Source organism: Acomys minous, assembly GCF_964271855.1.
Source record: "Acomys minous genome assembly, chromosome: 1".
NCBI classification, from domain to species: Eukaryota; Metazoa; Chordata; class Mammalia; order Rodentia; family Muridae; genus Acomys; species Acomys minous.
In genome coordinates this window covers 95,442,627-95,467,909 of record NC_140483.1, presented here as the reverse complement: position 1 = coordinate 95,467,909, position 25,283 = coordinate 95,442,627, and the positions used below count along the sequence as shown (strand labels likewise).

Sequence of the window (25,283 nt, the reverse complement as noted above, 5' to 3'; positions counted from 1 at the left end):
GGGGAAAATGGGAGGGAGGGAGGAATGGGAGGATACAAGGGAGGGGATAACCATTGAGATGTAATATGAATAAACTAATAAAATAAAATTTATTTTTTTATTATTTTTTATTAACTTATTCTTGTCTTCCAAGAGCACCTGTACTCCGTTTCCACAGAGACGATGAGGTGTGATATGGATGAGGTGTGATACGGATGAGGTGTGATATGGATGAGGTGTGATACGGATGAGGTGTGATATGGATGAGGTGTGATATGGATGAGGTGTGATATGGTAAGCCTGGGACATCAGTGTGCAGGGCAACTCACAGAACGAACCTGCATCGGTGTCCAGTGTGTCCCAACATGGACTCAAGACACCAAGATGCCAGACCCACTCAACTGGAGCCTGGAGACCCTCAAAGGGTTCCAGACTTGCCCAGTGGACTCCTGGGTCTTCCAGAGCATTGTGAGGCAAGACAGAACTGGAACTACAGAGTTAAAAAAAAAAGGAAGCTGCCACAGCCTGCCCGTTCATAATGTGTTTATCTCTGAAGGGACAAGTCTAATCAAGAAACATGGGACTGCCTTTCCCAAGGTGGTATAGTAGGGGTTAGTTGCAGTCCTGATTTGGGATGGTGGCACATCATTTCAGTCTGGAAAACAAATCAAATCTTCTTGTAGGCAGAAACTGCAGATGGGCCAACACAGTTCCCTGGAGGTATGAGGCGTGTAGCCTGACGGGGCCAGGTAACTGGGCACCTCAGCCTGGGGCCAGTCAGCCTCAAGCAAGAGCACCCTGCTTCCTCCAAGGGTTTCTCGGCCTGAGGAGAGTAGAAGCACTCATCATGTTCCTCCAGACGTTCAGAAAATGGCGGCGGGGTGATCCTCACGCCATCCCCCTTTGTTTGGTGACCAGTGCTAGTCCAAACTGGACTGACATGCCAACAAACGACCACTCTCTTCTCTGTGATTTCAAGATTCAACTCCTTAACAGAGAGAGAGAGAGAGGGGCAGGCGATGACATGAATTATCGCATTGGGCCCATTTCCTGAAGCACAAGGGTAGGGCAGGGTGACTTTGACAGCAGATCCTGGGGACCTAGAGAGGAAGACCTTGTCTCGAAAAACCAAAAAAAAAAAAAAAAAAAAAAAGTGATTTGTTAGTCTTGGTAGAGGCAGGGCTTTAATCCCCACACTGGGGAAGCAGAGGCAGATGGATCTCTGGGGCTGGAAAGCGACAAGGTTTAGACAGGAGTCAGGATGGAGAGCGGGCTGCAGAGTAAGGGAGAAATGGATAGTGGACTCTGAGGACTCCCCAGCTGTGGGGAAAGCTGTCACAGGGGTGTGTGTGTCTTCCTGGGTTAGCTCTGGCAAGGTGCTCTGATGTGAGACCATCCTGCTGCTGTGTCTGTCTTCCTACCCTGAATCCATCCTGAAGGATGGTAAAGTAGGATTCTCTGCCTCCCTCGGTGTCCAATCTTATACGCCCAGTGATGGTTTGCTAGAGATTTGGGGAAACGTGCTAAATGTGAGGCAGGAGTAGGAAACGCTTTGAGCGCTGTGGGCTCTAGCAGCCTTAGCAAACTCATTCTCAACAGGCCAACCAAAAAGGCAAAGTAGAAATGAAAATTTTTTAAAAAGGAGTTTTTGTTTTTGTTTTTGTTCTTTGAGACAGGGTTTCTCTGTGCAGCCTTGGCTGTCCTGGTCTCACTTTGTAGACCAGGCTGGCCTCGAACTCACAGCGATCCGCCTGCCTCTGCCTCGGGAATGCTGGGATTACAGGCGTGCGCCACCACGCCCAGCAAAAAGGAGGTTTTTAACTTGGCCATACTGGAAAGAACAAAGGCATCTTGCGACAATTTTCTTCTCCAAGTACATCTTCAGGGTTCTGACGTGGTCTCGTTTAAGGCTTAAACAGAAGGCAAGAGGTATGCATCCTTAAGCAGTCCTTGTCAAGGTGTGGTCGCCTGCACCGTCTCGGTTCACCTCCAGTTTCTCCCATAAAGTAATCTGGCAAGTTTTCTGAACTGTGAAAGCTCTTTCCTGGAGTCAAGTTCCTCGGTTGGCTTGCATCTGTGTCCTTGTCTTTTCCTTCTCCAGCATGAGACTTCCCAGGGAAACCCACCAGGGGATGAAAGGTTCTCTAGAATACCTCAATCCTGCCATAGTGGCTAGCGGCCTGTGATCGGAAGGGATTATTCCTCTTTTCCTCCCCCGCCCCCCCAGCGACGCGGCTCACGCTTACTTCCGCACGCCAGAAGGCAGGCCACACAGCTAAACCGCCAGCGGCAGGAGGCAAGCGGAAGTTCTCCTAGGACACCAGTTCCCCTTGCGGGTCTGGGCGGCGTCTCCGTGGCGACGCGCTGCGATGTGCGGCTGCGCAGGAGTGACGGGGGCGCATGCGCGTGCGCGGCGGGGGTGGTGGAGAGGGCGGGGGTGTTTTGGTTCTCGCCGCTCGCCGTCCTTTCCCAGACCTGGCTGTCGGAAAGCTGCAGTTGTTCCTTTTTCCTTTCCCGTCCTTTCCTCCCTTCCCCTACCCGGATTATTCCCCCACACACACCCCGCCTCCTTCCATTTCACGCGCCTCTCTTTGATCGGCTGCCGCCCGGAATCCGGGCCGCTTTCCGGGCCGGGCGCTCGAAGGCGCGCGGCCCCGGGGCCCGGTATATGACCCGCCGCCCTGCCGCCCCTTGCGTCCTCCGCCCCATGTGGCTGCGGGGCCACGGCGGCGCTGCCCACTATGGCCCGGAAAGCAGTTAGCAGGAAGCGGAAAGCGCCTGCCTCGCCAGGAGCCGGGAGCGACGCCCAGGGCCCGCAGGTGAGGGCTCACAGGCCTGGGTGGTGATGCCAGGACCCCTTAGGGAGTTCCAGCTGGTGGGGACAGGAACGAGGGCCCAGGGCGGGACTAGAACCAGGCTCCCCGGTGGCCAGTCCTTCTGCAGTGTGCTGGCGTGCGGGCGGGCCGGAACTCCAACATGACGCCTTCCGCTGGAAGTCGGCTGCTAGGAACAGAGAGCTCCATCCAGGAGGGCCTCCTTGGCCCTGGAGGAAGGAGAAACTGAAGTCAAGGGAAGTCGGAAGACGACCGGCCTTCCGAAGTGACACCGGGAATATGGGCCGATTGTCTCTTATCAAGGAGACCATCTCCCGATAGAGTGCTGGTCCTTTCGGCTCTTTAGACACCTGGAAGAAAGACCAGGTGTCATCCCAACACTGCCCCCTTTGGAGAGAAAGGCCTCTCCGACTTAGGATTCCGACACTGGTACCTCGAGCTCTTCACCCCGTTGGTATTTCATTTTTTTTCCCCCGCCCCCCGAATTCTAAAACTGCCCGCAGCGCGAGTCGCGCGGTGTCAGATGAGCGGCCATTGACTGTACATTCCCCCCCCCCCGCCCCGCGCGCCCCTTGGAAGATCCGGGACCCCAGTCTGGCTCGTTGAGCTATAAACCCTTTATGCTCTACGGGGAGCACAGGCGGAGAGGGAGAAGGGGGCTAGTTAGAAATGCAACCCAGGTGGGTTCGGTAATACGGACCTCATTTTCTTCCCTGTCAAGGGCACCTGGGTATAGAGTGTTTCTGAGTCCTCACTTTTCTCAGAGGGCTAGTTTTGGTGCTAGACGAGATAGGCTGTATTTTGTGGGTTGCGAATCTGTCTGTTAAAATTTTGACTATGTAAATCCTGGAGGACCGAAAGCTTGGCTGTGTTTCTATGATACAGTAAGGTTTCTTTTCTTAAAAGAGAAGTGGCCGACGGCTGATTTCTCATATTGGTTTCCACAGTTTGGCTGGGATCACTCGCTGCACAAAAGAAAAAGACTACCCCCAGTGAAGAGGTCCTTAGTGTACTACCTGAAGAACCGGGAAGTCAGGCTACAGAGTGAAACCAACTACTCTCGGGTGTTACACGCTTACGCAGCGCAACAACTTCCCAGTCTCCTAAAGGAGCGAGAATTTCACCTTGGGACCCTTAATAAAGTGTTTGCTTCTCAGTGGTTGAATCATAGGCAAGTGGTGTGTGGCACAAAATGCAACACGGTGAGTAACAGGAGGGCTCTTTTTCCTGGGATGAATGACTTCACTCTAGAGCCTTTTCACTGCTCATCTTCCCTGCTTACATTTTTTTTTTGGGGGGGAGGGCGAGGGGGTGGGGAGCAGAGTTGGAATTTATTGAGAGATTTTAAGTAGAGGTGTTAGGACAAGGAGGTCCTTCAGGGAAGGTGGGGCCCACGTGTGGGTCTGAGGGCTTGAGAGAGAGGTGCTCCTGTCCCCCCCACACACTAGAGAGAGGTGCTCCTGTCCCCACACACACACTAGAGAGAGGTGCTCCTGTCCCCACACACACACTAGAGAGAGGTGCTCCTGTCCCCACACACACACTAGAGAGAGGTGCTCCTGTCCCCACACACACACTAGAGAGAGGTGCTCCTGTCCCCACACACACACTAGAGAGAGGTGCTCCTGTCCCCCACACACACTAGAGAGAGGTGCTCCTGTCGTCCCCCCCCACACTCTGCAGTCCTCTCTTTGACCTCTGCATCTTCTGATGGCTTCAGCTGATGGTGGCTTTAGGCCCCTGACTGTGTGCTGCTCCTGCTGCTACTAACGTTTTAGCCTCATCTTCTAAATAAGATGCCTCAAAGGACAGAAATGGATGTCTGCATCACTTAGGATACATGATAGTCACTGCTGAATTGCTATGTATCAACCTTTGATACAGAAGTATTTAGCACTTGGGAGGAGGTAGAAATAAGGCAAATAATTATTTTCACGTACTATCCAAACAAAACCTGTCTCAAAAAAAAATCCTCTCTAATTACTTAATAACTGTTCTTCTTTAAAACTACTCCCCTACACTCATGTCACATTTAATTTTCCTCTCTCCCTTACAAATCTCTGTAAACCAGGCTGGTCTTGAACTCACAGAGATCCGCCTGCCTCTGCCTCTTTAAGTACTGAGATTAAAGGCGTGTGCACCACCATGCCCAGCCAGAGGGGAAATTTTATTTAAGCTTTCTAACCAATATGGTTACAGGCAGGAATAGAGTTGAAAGAGTAGATGTGGCGCTTGCTTCAGCAGTGTATGTACTTAAGCTGGGACTCTACAGAGAAGATTAGCGTGACCCCTGCATAAGGAAGACACACAAGCCTGTGGCATGTTCCACCTTAAAAAAAAAAAGTATGTGTTTGAAATAAGGGTACAAACAGCAAGACCTTACAGAAGTCATAGATGCTAGAAGAGACAGGACTAGAGCTGAGTAAATGATGCTGTCTGGCCCTTGCTCTGTGTTTAACTGGCCTAGTGTGAAGAGACAGGTAATGTTATATTGGCGAGTAAATTGATTCTGGACCAAAACACATCTGGGGTTACTAAAAGAGAGGTTACTCTACATCAAGAAAATCATGGGCCTGTGAAATTGTTGGGTGAAGCTTGCCACCCAAGCCTGGCAACCTGAGTCTGATCCCCTGAATCCACAGAGGTGGAAGAAGAGGACGAGTGCATAGCTGGTTTCTCTGACCTCCATGTGCCTGCCATGGCCTGCTTTCAGAGGTGTACAGCACTCACCATCATCATCATCATCATGCATTTTAAAAGGAAAAATATCTTGGGTGCACAGTGGGCAAAAGTTGCCAAGCTCGGCAACCTGAGTTTGACCCTCAAAATCCATGTGATGGAAAGAGAACAAACTACCACAGCTGAACTGCGCCCGCCTGCCGTGGCATGTAAGCCCACGCCAAATATAAATAGGATGTCAAAACAAAAGCCAGAAGTGTCTTTATAAAGGTCTTAGGCAAATTTTTAATTAGTTTTAAGGAAGGAAATGATACTACAGTGGCTGGGGCCAAATTTTCACTACTTCTGCTAAGCTTTTCTTACGTATAACGCTTTCAAAACTAGGTGCTAGTAGCAAGCCTGCACAAAACTTCCTTTTTCTGGTTTCAGTCTTGCCTTGGCGGTTTAGGAAACTATCATCCTTGACACTTGGAGTAGGAAAAGTCTCTCCTGTTTCTTTAATCCAGTGACAATATTTTGAGGATGAGCATATTAACTGATTGAATTTACTCTCAATGCTTTTTTTAAACTTGAGACTGGAGAGATGGCCCAGCAGTGAGGAGCACTCACTGCCTTTAACTCCCAGCCCTACATAGTGGCTCACAACCGTCTGCACTCACCTCAGTAGCTCTGGTGCCATCTTCTGGCCTCTAAGAGTAGAAGGCTTGTGCTATGTAGACACAGACAAAACACCCAAACACAGAACAGGAAATGTGTTCTTTACAAATTTACTCTTAGCACCCACTTCTGTCTTCCTAACTTAAGAGCCTATTTTATAGTTGTGTTTTAGATTTCATGTGTGTTAGTGGGTGCTGCATTTGCTACAGCGTGGTCAGGGCAGTTGAGCTAATCTCTCCTTCCACCGTGTGGGCTCAGAATAGAACTTGGGTCCTCAGTCTTGGTGCCAAGCTGCTTTATCCACTGAGCTCAGTCCCCTCCTAACTTACCTGTCTTTGTCTGCTGTCTCTGCCCTGGCTGCCCTGTGTAGACCAGGCTGGCACTGAAGTCGCAGAGATCTGCCTGCTTCTGCTTCCCCGATCCTAGGATCAAAGACGTGTGCAAGTACTTCTGTCCCCTAACTGCTATGCCTGTCTCCCAGTCCCCTAGTCCCTGCCTCATAACAGCTGGCATTATAGACAGGAACTATGACAATTGGCTGTTTTATTTTTTTCATCTTGATATGTCTGGGTGCTTTTCCTGTGTGTATGTATGTGCACCATGTGCGCAGAAAACCTGAGGAGGCCAGAAGTGGTTACAGTAGTTACAGACAGTTGTTAGACGTCATGTGGATGCTGGGAATCAAACCTAGGCCCTCTGGGACAGTAGCCAGTGCTCCAGCCCCAGCTGTTTTATTGTTGTTTGTGGGTTTTTAATTCTTTTACATTACATTCAGACCCCAGTTTTCTCTCACACATTCCTCCTAGACCATACACACACACGCGCACACGCACACACACACAAACACCCCCTCTCCCAGATCCACTGCACCTCCATTTCCCTTGAGAGAAGAGCAGGCCTCCTAGTGGCATCAACTGAACACAGCATAACAAGTTACAGTAAGACTTGGCACAAACCCTCCTGTCAAGAGCTGGGCGAGGCAAGCCAGTTGGAGGAAAAGGGTCCATAGAACAGGCAAGAAAGTCAGAGACAAACCCCACAGATCCAAGCTATATTTTTGTTACTGTTTTGTTTGAGATAAGGTTTCTCTGTGTCCCTGGCTGTTGTGGAACTTGTCTGTAGATCTGCTTGCCTCTGCCTCCTAAGTCAGAGGTTAAAGTTGTGCACTGCCATGCCAGGCACTGTTTTCCTTTTAAAGTATAGTGGTGCTTATCTTTGCTCAGCTTTTAGAATCAAAGCAGGGAACAGTAAGGTCCCCTCTCCCCACCCTGGCTTTGTGACATTTAGCAGATACTTCTCTTTATCTTTGGCCTTTAGCTTTGTTGTGGGTGGAGTTGCAGCCTGATCTCAGGTATCCAGAGGCTGCCCTGAGCTCCTGATCCTCTTGCCTCTATGTTCCAACTGGCATTGGTTTTGTTTCTGTAAAACGGTAATAGCATTTTCTGATATGCCAGGCCTCTGGAAACTAGCTGTGTGAGACCGCAGCCCTTGAGGCTGAGGCAGAGGGTCCTCCTGGGTTTGTTGTCTGGTGCGCCAGTTCAAGGTTGGAAACTAGCTGGGAGGCTGAGGCAAGGTGTATCTCTTGAGTTCAAGGCCAACCGTAGCTATATACTGAAGCCATGGTGTGTGTGTGTGTGTGTGTGTGTGTGTGTCTCTATTATTGAGATTTCAATACAACAAGCTTCAGGCATCTAGAGGAGAGTTGGAAAGGGTTGGACTGTGGAAGCCTGTCAGTCTAAGACTACTTTGTAGGGTTATGGAGAAACATGGGGACAATATGATTAGACTACTGCTCAGGAGAAAAAAGTCCAGGAGGAACTGCCATGGTTTTTTACTATGAGAGAAAATGGCGTGGTAGCACAAGTCTTTAATCCCAGCACTTGGCAGACAGATTAGGCTACAAATGAGTCCAGGACAGCCAAGGCTACTCAGAGAAACCCTGTCTCAAAAATCCACCACCCCCCCAGTTAATTTTTTAAAAAATGAACATTAAGCCGGGCGTGATGATGCACGCCCTTAATCCCAGCACACGGGAGGCAGAGGCAGGTGGATCGCTGTGAGTTTGAGCCCAGCCTGGTCTACAAAGCGAGTCTAGGGAAACCCTGTCTCAAAAAAAAAAAGAAAAGAAAAAAGAAAAAAAAAAAGAAAGAAAGAAAAGAAAAGTCAGTATTAGCCTGGGCTATTGAATGAGTTCTGGCTAACCCAGGCAAGTTAGTGACTCCCTGTCTCAAAATACAACGTAAGGGCATTGAGATGACTGAGTGGGCAGAATACGTCCTGTGCAAAGAGAAACTAGTAAGATTTTACCTCAACGAGGTAGAAGATAAAACAACTTCCGATGTTGTCTTCTGGCCTCTACATGTGCAGCCATGGCATGTGTGTGCTCTACACACACACACACACACACACTATATAAAAAGAGATCTGGGAGCCGAGCGTGGTGGCGCATGCCTTTAATCCCAGCACTCGGGAGGCAGAGGCAGGTGGATCGCTGTGAGTTCAAGGCCAGCCTGGTCTACAAAGAGTTCAGGATAGCCAAGGCTACACAGAGAAACCCTGTCTCAAAAAAACCAAAAAAAAAAAGAGAGAGAGAGAGAGAGATCTGGCAATTTGGCTAGATAGTAAAATACAAGGCCTGAGTTCAGTCCCCCAGCAGTAGAGAGGGAGTGGCTATGGAGAGCCAGCAGTTGAGTGCAGTACCACTTGTTGGAATGTCTCTGAGAGGGTTGGCTAGGTACACAGCATAAAGTGCTTGCATAGTGCAGTGCTCTGGTTAAATCCTTAATACCACATCACTAACTGGGCAGTGGTGGTGCACACCTGTAATCCCAGTACTCGGGAGGCAGAGGCAGGTGGGTCTCTGAACTCGAGAGGCCAGCCTGGTCTACAAACTGAGTCCAGGACAGCCAAGGCTACACAGAGAGACCCTGTCAAAAAAGAAGAAAAAAAAAAAGTTTATGCCTCGGTGTGATGTTTTATTTTACTACTTGTTGTCTTTTGGATGGCAGAGCACAGCTTTGGACCTGTTTAGTATATAGTGTTTACTTTGTCCTTTTTAGGCCACCCTCCATCTGCAAGGAAAATAATGATATTCTTGTACCACCCAGCAGCACCCTGCCTGGCATGAGGAGCAGGAGGAAGGGGACACAGTGTTACTCAGTGAAGTGTTCCCCTAAGGATTCTGGTGACATCTTGGCTGTCCAAGACTGTGCCCCATTGTAGGAGACCTTAGATCTTACCTCTTCTCTGGGGTGGACAGAAATGTCAGCTTCCCTCTCCACATCTTCAGTCACCACAATGATCAGATATGTGTGAACTCAAAGGTACACTACTATGCCCTTTTGAACATGTGTACTTCTGGTTGGTAACATCTGCATAATTAGATGTGATCTGAGCCAGTCTTTGCAGGAGTAGTTTATTTGAGGCTAGTGAACAGAGAAGGAACGTGTGGACCTGTTGGTGCTCATGCCCTTTTATCCTAGCTGGATCTTTGTTAGGATTACTGATGTGTGCCACTGTGGCGGCTGGACCTTTTCCTGTTAAAATATTAGTACCTGGGGATGGTTGATGAGAAGTTAGGGGGCCAGGTATAGCTTGGTGGACAAGTATGTGCTTACCATGTGTGACACCAGCACCAAAAATGAAAAGAAGCCAGGCAGTGGTGGTGCATACCTTTGATCCCAGCACTTGGGAGGTGCATTTGAGGCCAGCTGGTCTACAGAGCTAATTCCCAGACAGCCAAGGCTACACAAATCCTGTCTCAAAAAGACGGGGTAATGCCAGGTGGTAGTGGCACATAGCTTTAATCCCAGCACTCGGGAGGCAGAGGCAGGCAGATCTCTGTGAGTTGGAGGCCAGCCAAGTCTACAAAGTGCGTCCAGGACAGTTAAGGCTACACAGAGAAACTCTGTCTCAAAAAAACAAAAATAAAAAATGGGGGTGGGAGGGTGGGGAGGTGAACGGGAAGTTAAGACAAGTTAAGCGTGTCCTGGTGACATTAAGGAGTATTCCTTCCCTGACTGAACCTATCCTAAAAGATAAGAGAAGCTGACCCAAAGTGTGACCCCTGGTTCTCTGTATTTAAACCATACTTCTCAGACCTTGTCAATGAATGCCCCTAGACCACTCAGTCAGTGTCTGCACAGTCCTGGCTGGCAGTGGCTGAGCACACCTTTTAATCCCAGCATTTGGGAGACCAAGGCAGGGTGACTGCTGAAAGAGGCCACCATGGACTGCACGATAGGGCTTGGCTAGCCTGGGTTGGAGTGAAACTCTTTTCAACTTTGGTTTTTGTTTTGTTTTTCTTTATTTATTTTATCTTTTTGTTTTTTTGGAGACAAGGCTTCTCTCCACCACCGCCCAGCAGTGTTTTTTTTTTAAAGCTATGCTATCTATAAATATATATATATATATACTAAAAATCATTATTTAAGCCAGGCATGGTGGCGCACACCTTTAATCCCAGCATTCAGGAGGCCAGCAGGTGAGGTACATTTGAGGCCAGCCTTGTCATAGAGTGAGTCCAGGACAGCCAAGGCTACACAGTGAAACATTGTCTTGAAAACCAAACAAATCTATTTTGTTCGCGTGCGTGCCTGCATGCCTGTTTACCATTCTGAGAATGTAGGTCAAGAAAGTACTTGAGGCTAAGCATTCGACCCTCAGCAACACACACCAAATACTGTGTTGGAGTATGAAAATCTTCTATCAAGTACTGATTAAATAAGTGCTCCCAGAAGATGAGGTACTGGTTTCTTGTCCAAACCAGAACACCAAACATACATGCCACTGTGCCCAACTTTTGATCATTTATCTTATGAAAAAATTGGGCACAGCATATATGTTGAAGAATAGGGAATGTATTCATTAAATGTTAGTCTATCTATGTTATAAAGTACTTTGTAGCTCTGAGAAACTATGTAGAAAGCTGAGCGTGGTGCCAGGCACCTGTGTGTCCAGCACTTGAGAGGCTCAGAAGCTCAAGGGCATCTGTTGTGTGGCAAGTTTGAAGGTAAGAGGCTACCTGAGACAAACAGTACGTAATGTAGAACAGCATCTGCTGGCACAGGCTTGCAATCCCAGCTAGAGGCAGGCAGAGCTGTATGAGCTCCAGGCCAGCCTGGGCTACATGGTGAGACTCTGTTTTCAAACAAACAAACAAACAAACAAAGGGCTGGAGAGATGGCTCAGAGGTTAAGAGCACTTCTAAAGGTCCTGAGTTCAATTCCTAAGCAACCACATGGTGGCTCACAGCCATCTATAAACACCTCTTCTGGCCTGTAGGTGTACATGAAGGCAAAACCTGGTGTACATAATAAATCTTTAAAAACAAAAAAGACAAAATCAAAGCTAGCTTGGAGTATAGAGTAAGATCAAGGCCAGCCTGGACAATGTTTGTCTGAGAATACCACCCCACCAAAGAAAGTCTATAGAAACACCGTGGAATCCTAGTTCAGACCCTGCACACACATACACAAAAGTAAAGTGAGCCAGCAATACGGTCCAACGGGTGAAGGTGCTTGGTATCGAGTTTAACTTGAGTTTAATCCCTGGGACTCAGTGGTAAAAGAAGAGAGAACTCTGTAGGTTGTCATCTGCCCTCCAGACATCAGCCATGCTATACACTTGTGCACACAAATAAATACACAATGTTTGAACTTGGGGGGATCTCGGTTACTGGAGGTGGAGAGACTACCTTAATTGTGAGCAGCACCACTCCGTTAGCTAGGGTTCTGGATAGAGCAGAAAGAAGCTTGAGCCTGGCTGGGCGGTGGTGGCACATGGCACTTTTTCTTTGGTTTTTCGAGACAGGTTTTCTCTTGTGTAGACCTGGCTGTTCTGGACTCACTTTGTAGACCAGGCTGGCCTTGAACTCACAGTGGTCTGCCTGCCTCTGCCTCCCGAGTGCTGGGATTAAAGGTGTGCGCCACGTTTCTTTTTTCTTTTTCTTTTTTTCTTTAATGTCAGTATCAAGCTCTCTCTTTACACTAGAGGGAATTGACTCTCCTTCCACTGTGAGTCTCAGGGGTCTCGGCACTAGGTATCTACACACGGTCTTGATGGCCCAGGGCAGCTTATCTTACTCTGGAAAACCAGCCTATATTAGCTCTCCTCTCTATACTGGGGTCCATTCTAGAAAGAGTACTGTTTTCAGTAACTTTGTAAGGTTCCTTTCCTCTTGAGAGCCATTGTCTGCAGGAGCATTCATGTGTGTCTTCACTCTCCCACCTACATACATTGCTTACTAATCTTTTTTAAATAAATATTTTATTTAATTTTAATTTATGTGCGTTGGTGTGAGGGTGTCAGATCTTGGAGTTACAGACAGTTGTGAGCTGCCCATGTGGGTGCTGGGAATTGAACCTGGGTCCTTTGGAAGAGCAGGCAGTGCTCTTAACCACTGAGCCATCTCTCCAGCCCTGCTTACTAATCTTACATCTTTCTCAGCAACAGCTTTGCTTGGCTTTTCCCCCATCCTAGAAGGGAAGATTTAGGGAACCAGAGCCTGAGGCGTCCCTCACTGATCCCAGTAGGTTAGTGTGAACAGCCCATTCTGAGTGTCTGATAGAGATCTGCATTGAAGCTTCACCCTCATCAGTGTGGGAAGCAATTCTGTGCCAGTTCCCCCATATCTGAGTGCCCCCCTGATGAGGCAGTACATTCTGCCCTGCCCTAGGTACTTGGGCACTCCTCTGTAAGTACAAGAGTGAGGGTTTGATTTTGATTGCCTGAGCCCTCTGCATTCCAAGCCACATCAGTTTTTAAGCCTTTCCTAATACCCTGCAAAACTAATAAAGTAATTGTATATTACTATTTTAAGGTTTCTTTTTCTTAGTCGTGTGTGTGTGCATACTTGTGAGCATGTTAATGAACATGCCTACGTGGGCCAGAGGAATTGGATCCCCCTGGAGTTGTGGTTACAGGCAGTTATGAGCCACCTTGTGTTGGTGCTAGGACCCAGATGTTGGCCTCTGCAGGAGCAGCGCCTGTCCTGACGCTGGCCTCTGTGGCCCTCTATGCTTCAGTTTCTGCAACAGGGTCTCATGTGGCCCAGCGGACCCCAAAATTCTGATCCTTCTGCATGGGGGGGTGGGGCTCCAAGACAGGGGTTTCATTGTGCTGTACAGCCTTGACTGTCCTGGACTCACTTTGTAAGACCAGGTAGTCCTCGAACTCGAAGTGATCCGCCTGCCTCTGCCGCTGGAGTGCTGGGATTCAAGGTGTATGCCACTACAGTTGTGTATCAATAAGAAAAAAGAGCCAGCGAGAGGTTTGAATAAGTGAAGGTGTTTGTCAGTCCTTGGACCCCAGAATAGAAGGAAAGAGTAAATAACCTCATGTTAAGCCTGGGCAAAATATAGTAGTTTGGTTTTTAAATTTTATTTATTAAGTCTACAGCACCTGGCATTCCCAGGTAGTCTCCCATCCAAGTACTAACCAGGCCCAGCCCTGCTTAGCTTATGAGATCTGCTCTGGTGGTGTGACCACAGACAGCATTTAATACTTTCTAATCTGTCGGCGTAGAATGTTAAACTTTTTTAAAAAAAATTTTAAAAAAAAATAATGTTAACTTAACTCTAACTTTAAGTTATTTTACGTTATTTTCATGTTTTACTTGACTAGTAGCCTTAGCCATACCATTAATAATTGAGAGTTGTTCAGAGTTTGGCAGTGCACACCTTTAATCTGAGGCACCCAGCAGAGGCAGGTGGATCTCTGTGAGTCTCAAAGCCACATTAATCTACATAGAGACTTCAGGCCAGTCAGGGCTTCACAGTGAGACCCTGTCTCCAAAATAAATGCTGGATGTGGTGTTTATGTGCTTGGGAGACAGAGGTAGACAGATCTCCATTTGCTAAAGGCCAACCTGGTCTACATAGCGAGTTCCTGCCTTGCTAAGGCTGCACAGTAAGACCCTGTTTCAGAACCGAAAACAACAAAGAAAACTTCCAGGCTCTGCTGTACAGTAGACCCTAACTGAGCGCTCCACAGAGAATTGAACAGCATTGACTGCTTTAAGTAGACACTACGCTATGTGCCCCTTCTCCCTTGCAGCTCTTCGTAGTGGATGTCCAGACAGGCCAGATCACCAAGATTCCCATTCTGAAAGACCGGGAGCCTGGAGGCGTGACTCAGCAGGGCTGTGGCATCCATGCAATTGAGCTGAATCCTTCTAGAACGCTCCTAGCCACTGGAGGAGACAACCCCAACAGTCTTGCCATCTATCGTCTGCCTACGTTAGATCCTGTGTGTGTGGGTGATGTAAGTTTCCCCGTTGGTTGTAGTTAGAAGTAGCCTTGTCTCCTAACCTAGAAAGGGGTGGAAGAGAGAGCAGGATTAAGATTGGGATCCCGGGACATGCCATGCCTTTGCTAGAAGGGACAAATGGCACACCTCTGTGGTAACAGTAGGCCTTTTTTTTGGGGGGGGGGTTTTAACATTTTTTTATTATGTATACAGTATTCTGCCTGCATGTACACCTGCATGCCAGAAGAGGGAACCAGATCTCGTTATAGATGTTGTGAGCCACCATGTGGTTGCTGGGAATTGAACTCAGGACCTCTGGAGGAGCGGTGCTCTTAACCTCTGAGCCATCTCTCCAGCCCCAGTAGGCTGTTTTCCAGTTCACCGAATCCACATATCTCCCATTTCCCTGTTGAAAGTGAACTTACCGATTCGTCTGTGGTCAGGTGTTGTTTTTGGCTCCAGAAGCATAGCATGAGTGAAACTACTAAAGCCTTTATAGTGCTGAGAGTGACATGTAGACATACAAGTCAGTAGCCATCAGCAGCGTGCCAGCGTAGCCACGAAGGAGGAGGACCCACAGGCTAACGGGTGGAGAGGGAGAGGGGATGCTGTCTCAGAGAGAAGACAGAGACAGGTGACCAGGGAGACATGTTCCAGGCGAAGACAAGACACTGGGGTAGAAAGATGGAAGCTGTGTGTTCACTGGACAGTTTTGTTGTTGTTGTTCTTGCTTTTTGGTGTTTTGTTTATTTTTGCATTTTGGTTTGGTTTTGAGGGGGTGGGTTGTTTGGTTTTTCTTTTGAGACAGGGTCTCTCTCTGTGTAGCCCTGGCTATGCTGGAGCTCTCTATGTAGACCAGCCTGGCCTTGAACTTACTGAGCTCCTCCTGCCTCCCAGGTGTGGGATGAAGAGCAGGTGCCTGTTTTGGGCGTTCTCACTGTCTGCAGGTTCTGGCTTTGATTCTCCCCTGATAAGCACTTTTACCCTGCCGGTTAAGGACGTCAGAGGCCAGGCTTTTGTCTGCTTGTTGTCTCACACTCACTGATTTGTGTGGGTGTGTGGGTGCACATGTGGAGGTCAGAGGACACTGGGAAAGTCAGTCCTCTCCTCCTGCCTTGTGGCATTTGGGATCAAACTCTGGCCATCTGTCATGGCAGCAAGCACCTTTCCTTGCCGAGCTGTTTTGCTGGCCCTGTTTTGTTTTGTGGTCTCCATTTGTGGCCTGTGCTGCCCTGGAGCTGGAATCCTCTGCCTCAGCCTCCTGAATCACGGGCTTGGACAACCATGTCCTTTTGTACTTAGAGTTTTTGTTTTGCTTTGGGTTTTTTGGGGGGTGTGGAAGGGAACAGGGTTTCTTTGTGTAAGCTCCCTGGTTGTCCTGGATCCCCCTCTACCTCCTAAGTGCCGAGACTAAAGGCATGCGCCAAGAGGCAGGCGAATCTCTGGGAGTTCGAGGCCAGCCTGGTCTACAAAGAGTCCAGAACAACCACAGCTGTTATACAGAGAAACCCTGTCTCAAAAAAAAAAAAAAAAAAAAACCAAACAAACAGACAAAAAAAAAAAAAAGGCATGTGCTACCACGCCCAGCTCGTACTTACAATTTCTACAAGCTATTTTCAGTCAGACCTATACATTTTCAGAAGTATTCTTCGCAGTCCTTATTTTACTAATCTTGTTGTTCTTGTTTTTTCCTCTCTGTACATGTCACTTGCCCCTCTAAGGATGGACACAAGGACTGGATCTTTTCTATTGCATGGATCAACGATACTATGGCAGTGTCTGGTAAAGTTGCCCTCTGTTAGGAAGAGGTGATGTGGCAGAGAGGACAGTTAAGATTAGAGTGTGCTAGAGTGTAACCACTAAAACCAGCAGAGGCCAGATTTTTATTTGTTTTCCTACTTTCCTTTATCCATTTCCTTTGGTGGTGCTGGGTAGAAATCAGGGCATGGGTGTGCTGGTTGGGTGCCTTTACCACTCTCAGTCACATTTCCCAGACTCCCCCACACCACTTCTTTTTTTCAGAGAGACAAAGTCTCACCTTGTAGCCAAGGCTGGTCTGGAATTCTTTTTTGTTTGTTTGTTTGTTTGTTTTTCAAGACAGGGTCTCTCTGTGTAGCCTTGGCTGTCCTGTACTCGCTTTGTAGACCAGGCTGGCCTCGAACTCACAGCGATCCACCTGCCTCTGCCTCCCGAGTGCTGGGATTAAAGGCGTGCGCCACCACGCCCGGCTGGTCTGGAATTCTTATTTGCTCCATACTGGTGTTGAACTTGCAGCAATTTCTGTACACAGACCTTTTTTGGTTTTTTGAGGCAGGGTTTCTTTGAATAGCTATGGCTGCCCTGGAACTCCCTCAGAGTTCCGCCTGCTTCTGCCTCCTGAGCACTGAGAGTAAAGATGTGCGCCACCATTGTCTGGCTTTGCCTAAGCCTTGTAAGTGTTGATACTATAAGTGTGACCCATTATGCCCAGCTTGGGAGATTTTGTATTTTCTTCAGTCATTCCACTTTGTTTTGTTTTGTTTTGTTGAGACAGGGTCTCTCTGTGTAGCCTTGGCTGTCCTGAGCTTACTTTGTAGACAAGGCTGGGCTTGAACTCACAGTGATCCGTCTGCCTCTGCCACCACACCCAGCCCACCTTCTTTATTTAATTGATTGATTCACTATTTTGCATGTGGGGGATGCTCGTGCCTTGGCACACATGTGGAGATCAGAGCCAACTCTTGGTATTAGTTCTGTCTTCCTCTCCATCTCTTGGGAGGTGAAAGCAGGAAGATCGGGCATCCATGGGCCAGCATGGGCTACACTGAAATCCTGTCTCAAAAAATTAAATTGGATAGAGGAGAAAAGTGGGAGGACACAAACAGTAAATAAATATCTTTGTGTATGAGCCTTATGCTGTGAATTGTTCCTAATGGGAACATAAATGTTTTGCTGTAGATGACATCATTTTATTTTGTAGTACATTCAGAGATAAGTTATTTATTTATTTATTTATTTATTTATTTATTTAGGTTTTTCAAGACAGGGTCTCTCTGTGTTAGCCGTGGCTGTCCTAGACTCACTTTGTAGACCAGGCTGCCTTGAACTCACAGCGATCCGCCCGCCTCTGCCTCCTGAGTGCTGGGATTAAAGGCGTGCGCCACCACGCCCGGCTGATAAGTTTTTTTTTTAAGTGGTTTTTTTTTTTCCCCCTTTGAGTTTGTGAGAATCTGGGAATGAACTCAGTGCTGGGCATGGGGTAAAGAAAAGAACACTTGCCAGATGGTGGTGGCAGCGGCGCACACCTTTAATCCCAGTACTCGGGAGGCAGAGGCAGATTGCTGAGAGTTTGGGGGCAGCCTGGTCTATAAAGTTGAACTCAGGAGCCAAGCATGTGGGGCACACCTCTAATCTCAGCATTCCTGGGACAGAAGCAGGCGGGTCTCTGTGTTTGAAGCTAGCCTGTTCTACACAAAGAAGTCCAGGATAGCTAGGATGTCTTTAATGTCTTTCAATGAATGAATGAATGAACGAAGGAACAAACTAACAGATATCAAGTCCTTGTCCTTAGGCAACTATTCTATATGTGACTTATATTCCTAGCACAAAAACAGCCACATTTATTTTTAAACCTGAGATGGTCTCATATAGCTCATGTTTACCACAAACTCACTGGAGCTCAGAATGCCGTCCAGCACATCCCAAGGGCTTACAGCATCATACCAAGCTTTACAGGATGCAGGGGGTTGAGCCCAGGATTTGTGTGAATGCTAGACAAGTCCTCTGTCAAGTTATATCCCCAACACTGAGAGTTCATTGTTGTCCACGTGTGCTGTTGCATGCCTTAATCCCACACCCTGGCAGAGGCAGGCAGGGCTCTTTAAATTGGCTCCCTAAAATTGAATATAAAGAGATGTTTCTGGAGAAGAAGTCTAGATGAAGAGATCTGGACTGAATGTGATGGCTCACACTTGTAATCCCAGCTGAGGCAGGAGGACTGTTGTAAATTTGAGGCCAACCTAGATTACAGAGTAAAATCCTTCTTGTTCTTCTTCTTTTTTTTTTTTTTTAAGGAAGTATTTATTTATTTAGAATGAGTGCTCTATCTGCATGTACACCTGCAGGCCAGAATCAGATCCCAGGATAGATGGTTGTGAGCCACCATGTGGTTGCTGGGACTTGAGCTCAGGACCTCCGGAGGAGCAGTCAGTGCTCTTAACCCCTGAGCCATCTCTCCAGCCCCATAAAATCCTTCTTAAAGCAAAGCACACTGAATGTTTGGGGTGGACTATATAGCCCAGTTTCAGTGCCAGGCAGGATGTTGAAAGACCCATGTGTCATCTGTGGGGTTTTCTCATGGAGGGTCAAGTACATCTGACATCTGTGACTCTCCAACACTGCAGGCTCGCGGGATGGCTCTATGGGACTCTGGGAGGTGACAGATGATGTATTGACTAAAAGCGATGCAAGACATAATGTGTCACCAGTCCCTGTCTATGCTCACATCACTCACAAGGCCTTAAAGGATATCCCCAAGGAGGACACAAACCCGGACAACTGCAAGGTGCGGGCATTAGCCTTCAACAGCAAGAACAAGGTATGAGTTCACCAGACGCCCTCAGGAGCCTGTTCTTTCTGACTGTCCTTTCCCTCCAAGGCAGGGCTTGCTGCACAATGTGGCCTTTAACTCTTGGGCCACGTCTTTAGAGGAGGCTTTGGGATGCTGGTGAGAAGTGACATCTGAGGCCGTGACGCCCAGCGTGTGTGTCTCTGCTGCACCGTTTTGTGGTCGGGTTCATGGTTTCCCTGGGACCAGCTAATCCGACGCTGCCTCGTTTGTATGTTCCTTGCTAGGTCTTCTATTTTGGAGTTGATTTTCATGCTTACCTCTAAAGGCAATCACCTGCTTTTAAGCTTCTCATTTTTGACCACTTCCTTTATCTCACACTTGCAATGAGTTTCACTTACATCACTATGTCAGATCTCCTGACAGTGAGGTTGTGAGTAGAACCTAAGGCTAGACCCAGAGCCCAGGAAGGAGACAGGCTACTGTAAGACCTGGAAAAGGCCCCGTTTGATTGATTCATTCTTTTTTTCTTTCTATGTATCTATGTATGTATGTATGTATGTATGTATCTATCTATCTATCTATCTATCTATCTATCTATCTATCTATCGACCGACAGGTTTTCCTCTAGCCCTGGCAGTCCTGTAACTCGCTCTGTTCACCAGACTGGCCTTGAGCCTTGAACTTAAAGAGTTCTGCCTGCCTCTGCCTCCCAAGTGCTGGCGTTAACGGTGTGCACAGCCACCACTGCCAGCTTTCAGTCATTTTTAAAACTTGTGTGAGTGTTTAGCCTGCACGTGTGCATGGTGTGAGCAGCACATGCACGAGGCTCTGACCCGAAAGGTGGTTGACTGGCAGTGGATTTCCCTCTGCACCTACAGCTCCCACATTGAGAGAAGCAGCCTTTCACAGCTCTGCTCTAATAGTCTGGAGGAAGCTGGGACTCAAAGCCATGGAAAGGATGTTTGCGTGCACAGATGTGGGTTTGTGTGATTGTCAGACTACGCTTGCTTTGTGGAACTATCTAGTTACAGTCCGTGGGGCAAAGTGGAGCTGATAATTGCTGGCATCCTTAATCTGATTGCCTAGGGACAGGAGTGGGGGACAGGCGAGCCCAGCTCTCGGATTCTTGAGTTTGCTGCAGATGGTATTACAACTTCTTTTCATTGTTCTTGTAGGAGTTGGGAGCAGTGTCACTGGATGGCTACTTTCATCTCTGGAAGGCTGAAAACACACTGTCTAAGGTGCGAGCATGGCTGGGTGGTTTTATATGATAATTCACCCTAGGGTCAGAACACTGTCATTCTCCCAGACTTCCTGCCCAAAACACCTTCTCTCCCAAGGTCCAGGAGTGGAACAGCACAGTTCATGAAGTTGAGAGTCCGGCATACTTCCCTGGATGCAAAGTCTGTCTGTGTATCTTCCCCCCCGCCCCTTTTTCTTCCCAAGTCAAGGTTTCTCTGTGTAGCCTTGGCTGTCCTGGACTCACTTTATAGACCACGCTGGCCTCTAACTCACAGCGATCCTCCTGCCTCTGTCTCCCGAGTGCTGGGATTAAAGGCCTGCGCCGCCGCCACCCGGTTGTGTATCTTTCTTCTTAATTTATTCCAGTCTGGCCTTAAACTCGTGATCTTCCGCTTCTAAAATACCTCTCAAAGCCTGGAGTACTGGCAGCCATCACCATGCTAATCCTAGAGAGCCCACCTCCTGCTGTACCAGCAGTGATGCCTTCACAGAGGCCTCAGCCTGCAGGGCACTTAGTAAAGAAGGTTCTCATTAGTCCTCTAGGCCACAGGGCAATGTAAGCACTGGTTACAGATTGACTATCTGGCACGGTTGTCAAGGTGAAAACTACATGTTAGGTGCTCCTAACAACTGAAAAGCAGTCAAACTAAGATAAAATATCTCTTAATAATCTTCTAACATGATGAGAAAATGGAATGAATTTTTGGTTTTGTTTGGATTTTCAGGATGGGGGTTTCTCTGTGAGTTCGAAGACAGCCTGGTCTACAAAGCGAGTCTAGAGCAGTCAAGGCTACACAGAGAAGCCCTGCCTCAAAAACCAAACCAAAACAAAGCAAAACTAAGCAAACAAAAAGATTGGCACTAGGTAGCCCTGCCTTGTCTCAAATTCAGGATCCTCCCTCAGCCTCCCAGTGCCAGGATTACAGGAAAGTCTTTCTAACAAGACCTGAGATTGCAGCAACATGATTAAGAAGCAAATAGAAGCTGGTTGGTGGTGCGCCCACCTTTAATCTTAGCACTTGGGAGGCAGAGGCAGGTGGATGGCGGTGAGTTCCAGGATAGCCTGGTCTACAAAGCGAGTCCAGGACAGCCAGGATAACACAGAGAAACTCCATCTTGGGGAGGAGGGAGTGACAAGAAAACCTCGCTAGCAACCTTTCTGTGCAGTGAAGTGTGGGGGTCATTTGTCCATGTCTTCCATGCCCCTTGTACTGTCTGTGCTGAGCGCTTTCTAAAGAGGAGGCAAGGCTCGGGGGTGACCTTCGTCACTGCAGTGTGGCGCTCCATTGGCCTTGCATAGTTATTACATACATCGGGTGGAGACTAGGGCCTCTGTGTTAGCCTTGGCTGGCCTGGACTTGTTTTGTAGACCAGGCTGGCCTCGAACTCAGAGGTCTGCCTGCCTCTGCCTCCCCAAGTGCTGGGATTATAGGCGTGCCCCCCTGCGCCTGGCTTGCTTCTAAATATTTGAATTCCTATGGAGGCCAGTCCACAAGGATGGCAGATGGAGACTGATTGAATTCAGCTTTCCCTCCCCTGGCCCAGAAGTGACTCCTTTACTGCCCTGACACAGACAGTTTGTGAAAAGAAGGCCGCAGGAAGGAGCGCAGAGCCGCGTCCGTTTTATGTTCTGACGGATGTATCTTCTCTATTCAGCTCCTTTCCACCAAATTGCCGTATTGTCGAGAGAACGTGTGTCTGGCCTATGGTAGCGAGTGGTCAGTGTACGCCGTGGGCTCTCAAGCACATGTCTCCTTCTTGGATCCGCGGCAGCCGTCCTACAACGTCAAGTCCGTCTGCTCCAGGGAGCGAGGCAGTGGTGAGTCCTTCAGACTTACAGCTGCACTGGGAATGGGTGCATTAGTGGGGGGAGGAGCTAGGGGACCCTGAGATCACTTTTGGATGTGGTGATAAAGATGTACAGTGTAAAGTGTGACAGTTACACCTGGAGAAGCTGAGGAAAGCACTTGCTTTAGTTCTCGTCTGTGGTCGCTGGGATTCAAACCCAGGCCTCTGCACTTGCTCACAAATGTTCTGCCTCTTAGTTGTGCCCACAGCCCCAGCCTCTACCCAAATAGCATATCCTGAGAGCCGCACTCACTGTCTTCAGTGAGTAGACTTGTCTTTAAGGTTTCAGAAAATGTTTTTCTGATGACTCGTGTCCTCCCACTAAGAATGCTGTGGAAAGCACATCAGAAAAGTCAGTGCTTAGGACGACTTACTGTGCTTTCAGAGGACCTGAGCAGGCTCCAGCACCCACATTAAATAGCTCGCAACTTCCTGTAACTCCAGCTCCAGGGGATCCATCACCCGCTTCTGGCCTCCATGGCCAGCCGCACTTACAGTACACATAGGAATTCAAACATTTAGAAGCAAGGCAGGCACAGGGGCACACACCTATAATCCCAGCACTTGGGGAGGCAGAGGCCGGCAGATACTCTGAGTTCGAGGCCAGCCTGGTATACAAAGCAAGTCCAGAGTAGCCAAGGCCACAGGGAGAGACCTGTCTCAAAAAACACTTTGAGGGAGTTGGTTTTCTCCGTCGGTGGGAGTCACAGGAATCAAACTGAGGTGGTCAGTCTTGGCATCAAGAACCCTTACTGCTGAGCCTTCTTGCCCGCCCTAGGACTTATGGGGGGTTTTTTTGTTTTGTTTTTTGTTTTTCCGAGACAGGGTTTCTCTGTGTAGCCTTGGCTGTCCTGGACTCGCTTTGTAGACCAGGCTGGCCTTGAACTCACAGCGATCCTCCTGCCTCTGCCTCCCGAGTGCTGGGATTAAAGGCGTGCGCCACCCGCGCCCGGCTGGACTTATGTTAGGTAGTTACAGTGTGTGCATCTGAGACTGGAGAGCAGTGGGTGGAATGAAAGCTGGAGTGGGGTACAGTGAGGAGGGGGTTTAGCTTTGGGGGCTGTGGTTTTTCCTTTTTTCCCCCCTTCTGAGACAGGGTCTCTCTGTGTAGCCTTGGCTGTCCTGGACTCGCTTTGTAGACCAGGCTGGCTTCGAACTCACAGCGATCCACCTGCCTCTGCCTCCCCAGTGCTGGGATCAAAGGTGTGCGCCACCATGCCTGGCCCACCACGCCTGGCCTGGCTGGTTTTAGTTTTTCTTTTTTTTTTTTTCTTTTTTTTCTTTTTTTTTTTTAGGTTCCCCCCCCAAGACAGGCTTTCTCTGTGTAACAGTCCTGGCTGTCCTGGACTCGCTTTGTAGACCAGGCTGGCCGCGAATTCAGAGATTTCAGCACACAGAGAAACCCTGTCTAGAAAAAAAAACAACAACAAACAAACAAAAATAGTATGAGTAACAGGGTAGAGAAAAGCTAGCAGTTAGGAAAGACGAGTCCAGGGCTTCCCCAGGGTGTGGAGCACAGAGAACTTCAGTCACATGTACATATTTTGGCAAAAAACAGTGTGGGTCTCCTCAGTAATTTGTCTTATTAGCAGAGGGTGCTGGTCGTCACCATGACTTGTGTTTACCATTGGCACAGTGCCATCTGGGTTCAGGGTATGCTCCCTCTGGTGTCTGTGTTGTGCTCCCTCTGATGTCTGTGTCTCCCTCAGGGATCCGGTCGGTGAGCTTCTACGAACACATCATCACTGTGGGCACAGGGCAGGGCTCCCTGCTGTTCTATGATATCCGGGCTCAGAGATTTTTGGAAGAGAAGCTCTCAGCTTGTTATGGGTCCAAGCCCAGACTCGCAGGGGAGAACCTGAAACTAACCACTGGCAAGGGCTGGCTGGTGAGTAAGCCAAGCCTGACATGGAGGGGGTGTCTGCTCTGTCACCTCGCTCCTCACTGGGATTGACAAGTTCCCCTCCTTGCTGCTTTCACTATTGACATGCCTTAGAGCAGGGAAAAGCATCTTCCCTGGCTTGGCCTTTGTGTCTGCTTATTGGCTCTGGGGGAAATGGCTAAGTAGGGCAGCGGTGGCAAGTGCTTGTGATCTCAGCACTCTAAACTGGAGGAGGACCGCAAAGCAAATGAAAGGCCCAGTAAGGTTTGCTGGTGCCTTCAGATTTCCTCCAAGAGACTACAGAGCCAGAAAGCTGAGGAACCTGCTGCCCTTGCTGCCAGCGAGTCTGCAGAGCTGTCTGCTGAAGACTTGCTTTCAGCGCACCAATTTTTTATCTTGTTTAGTTGGGAAAATGAGGCCAGTGTCCTTGAAACCGTGTTGTGTGACCTCAGGTAATGGTACAGAACCCTAAGACAGTCCTGTCCCTCGCTGCTCTTCCTAGAGCTCCTGACAGTCTCCTCCTCTTCCACAGAATCATGATGAAACCTGGAGGAATTACTTTTCGGACATTGATTTCTTCCCCAACGCTGTTTACACCCACTGCTACGACTCGTCGGGAACGAAACTCTTTGTGGCAGGAGGTCCCCTCCCTTCTGGTCTCCATGGAAACTATGCTGGACTGTGGAGTTAATAACAACTAACTTTCTCCCAAAATGCAGATTTACACTAACTTCCACCCTCAGTTTCCTTGTTTGGTCTTTTGATCCCCAGCTGTGGAGGACTCTTCTGTGGACTGCAGACGCAGTTGCCCACTGTGTAGGCAGTTACTAAGAAGAGGCTCTATTCAGAAAGCCAAAGGGGGGGACTTTTTTTTTTTTGTTGGTTGGTGATTTGTTGATTTAAGGGTGTTTTTTGTTTTGTTTTGTTTTTGCTTGTTTGTTTGTTTTGTCTGTTTGAGTAGCTCTTTTTTTGTTTCTTTTCACTTTTCAGTAGTCAGAATTTTACTCTCCCCCTCCCCTTCTGCTTTCTCAACCAAACATTGATACAGATTTCCTAATTTTATTTTTTCCTTAAGTGACACACATTCTCCTTTCTCTGGCTTCTTTACATTGGAATGACAAGGTCATTCTTACCCTGACTTCACTTGAGAAGTAGGGCCCCTTATAATTATGTGGTAGCTGTCAGACTTTCTGTGAAAGTTTGAGAGCCGTGTGTGTGTGTGTGTGTGTGTGTGTGTGTGTGTGTGTGTGTGTGTGTGTGTGTGTACACACACTAGAGTGGTTGCTTGTGTGCCTGATCGTACTGCGTCCCTGGTACTACTTGGAGTGAGGGTTATCTGTAATTAAAGTATTTATAAAAGAAACAA

At 48.3% G+C, this 25,283-nt stretch overlaps 1 protein-coding gene across 3 annotated transcripts; it reads left to right on the top strand.

Moving 5' to 3' along the window:
• The first annotated feature begins 541 nt into the window (after window positions 1-541).
• Window positions 542-25,283, top strand: DCAF12 (DDB1 and CUL4 associated factor 12). Of its 3 annotated transcripts, XM_084775690.1 has the most exons (10): window positions 542-576; window positions 663-699; window positions 3,761-4,015; window positions 14,205-14,411; window positions 16,118-16,178; window positions 18,779-18,972; window positions 20,121-20,186; window positions 21,844-22,006; window positions 23,745-23,923; window positions 24,450-25,283. In XM_084775690.1, exons 1-10 carry the CDS (start codon window positions 557-559, stop codon window positions 24,606-24,608), a joined length of 1,341 nt encoding a protein of 446 aa, XP_084631816.1. In that variant the 5' UTR covers window positions 542-556; the 3' UTR covers window positions 24,609-25,283. The 3 variants fall into 3 exon arrangements, with proteins under 3 accessions (XP_084631816.1, XP_084631814.1, XP_084631815.1); XM_084775688.1 differs by lacking the exons at window positions 542-576; window positions 663-699 and adding an exon at window positions 2,357-2,798; XM_084775689.1 differs by lacking the exons at window positions 542-576; window positions 663-699 and adding an exon at window positions 3,383-3,493.

Bases quoted from the DNA above. Each gene is read 5' to 3' on its own strand.
- DCAF12 (XM_084775688.1), top strand. From the start codon at position 2,721: ATGGCCCGGAAAGCAGTTAGCAGGAAGCGGAAAGCGCCTGCCTCGCCA. The intron at 2,799-3,760 runs GTGAGGGCTCAC...TGGTTTCCACAG, and splicing joins GCGACGCCCAGGGCCCGCAG to TTTGGCTGGGATCACTCGCT. The intron at 16,179-18,778 runs GTAAAGTTGCCC...CCAACACTGCAG, and splicing joins CGATACTATGGCAGTGTCTG to GCTCGCGGGATGGCTCTATG.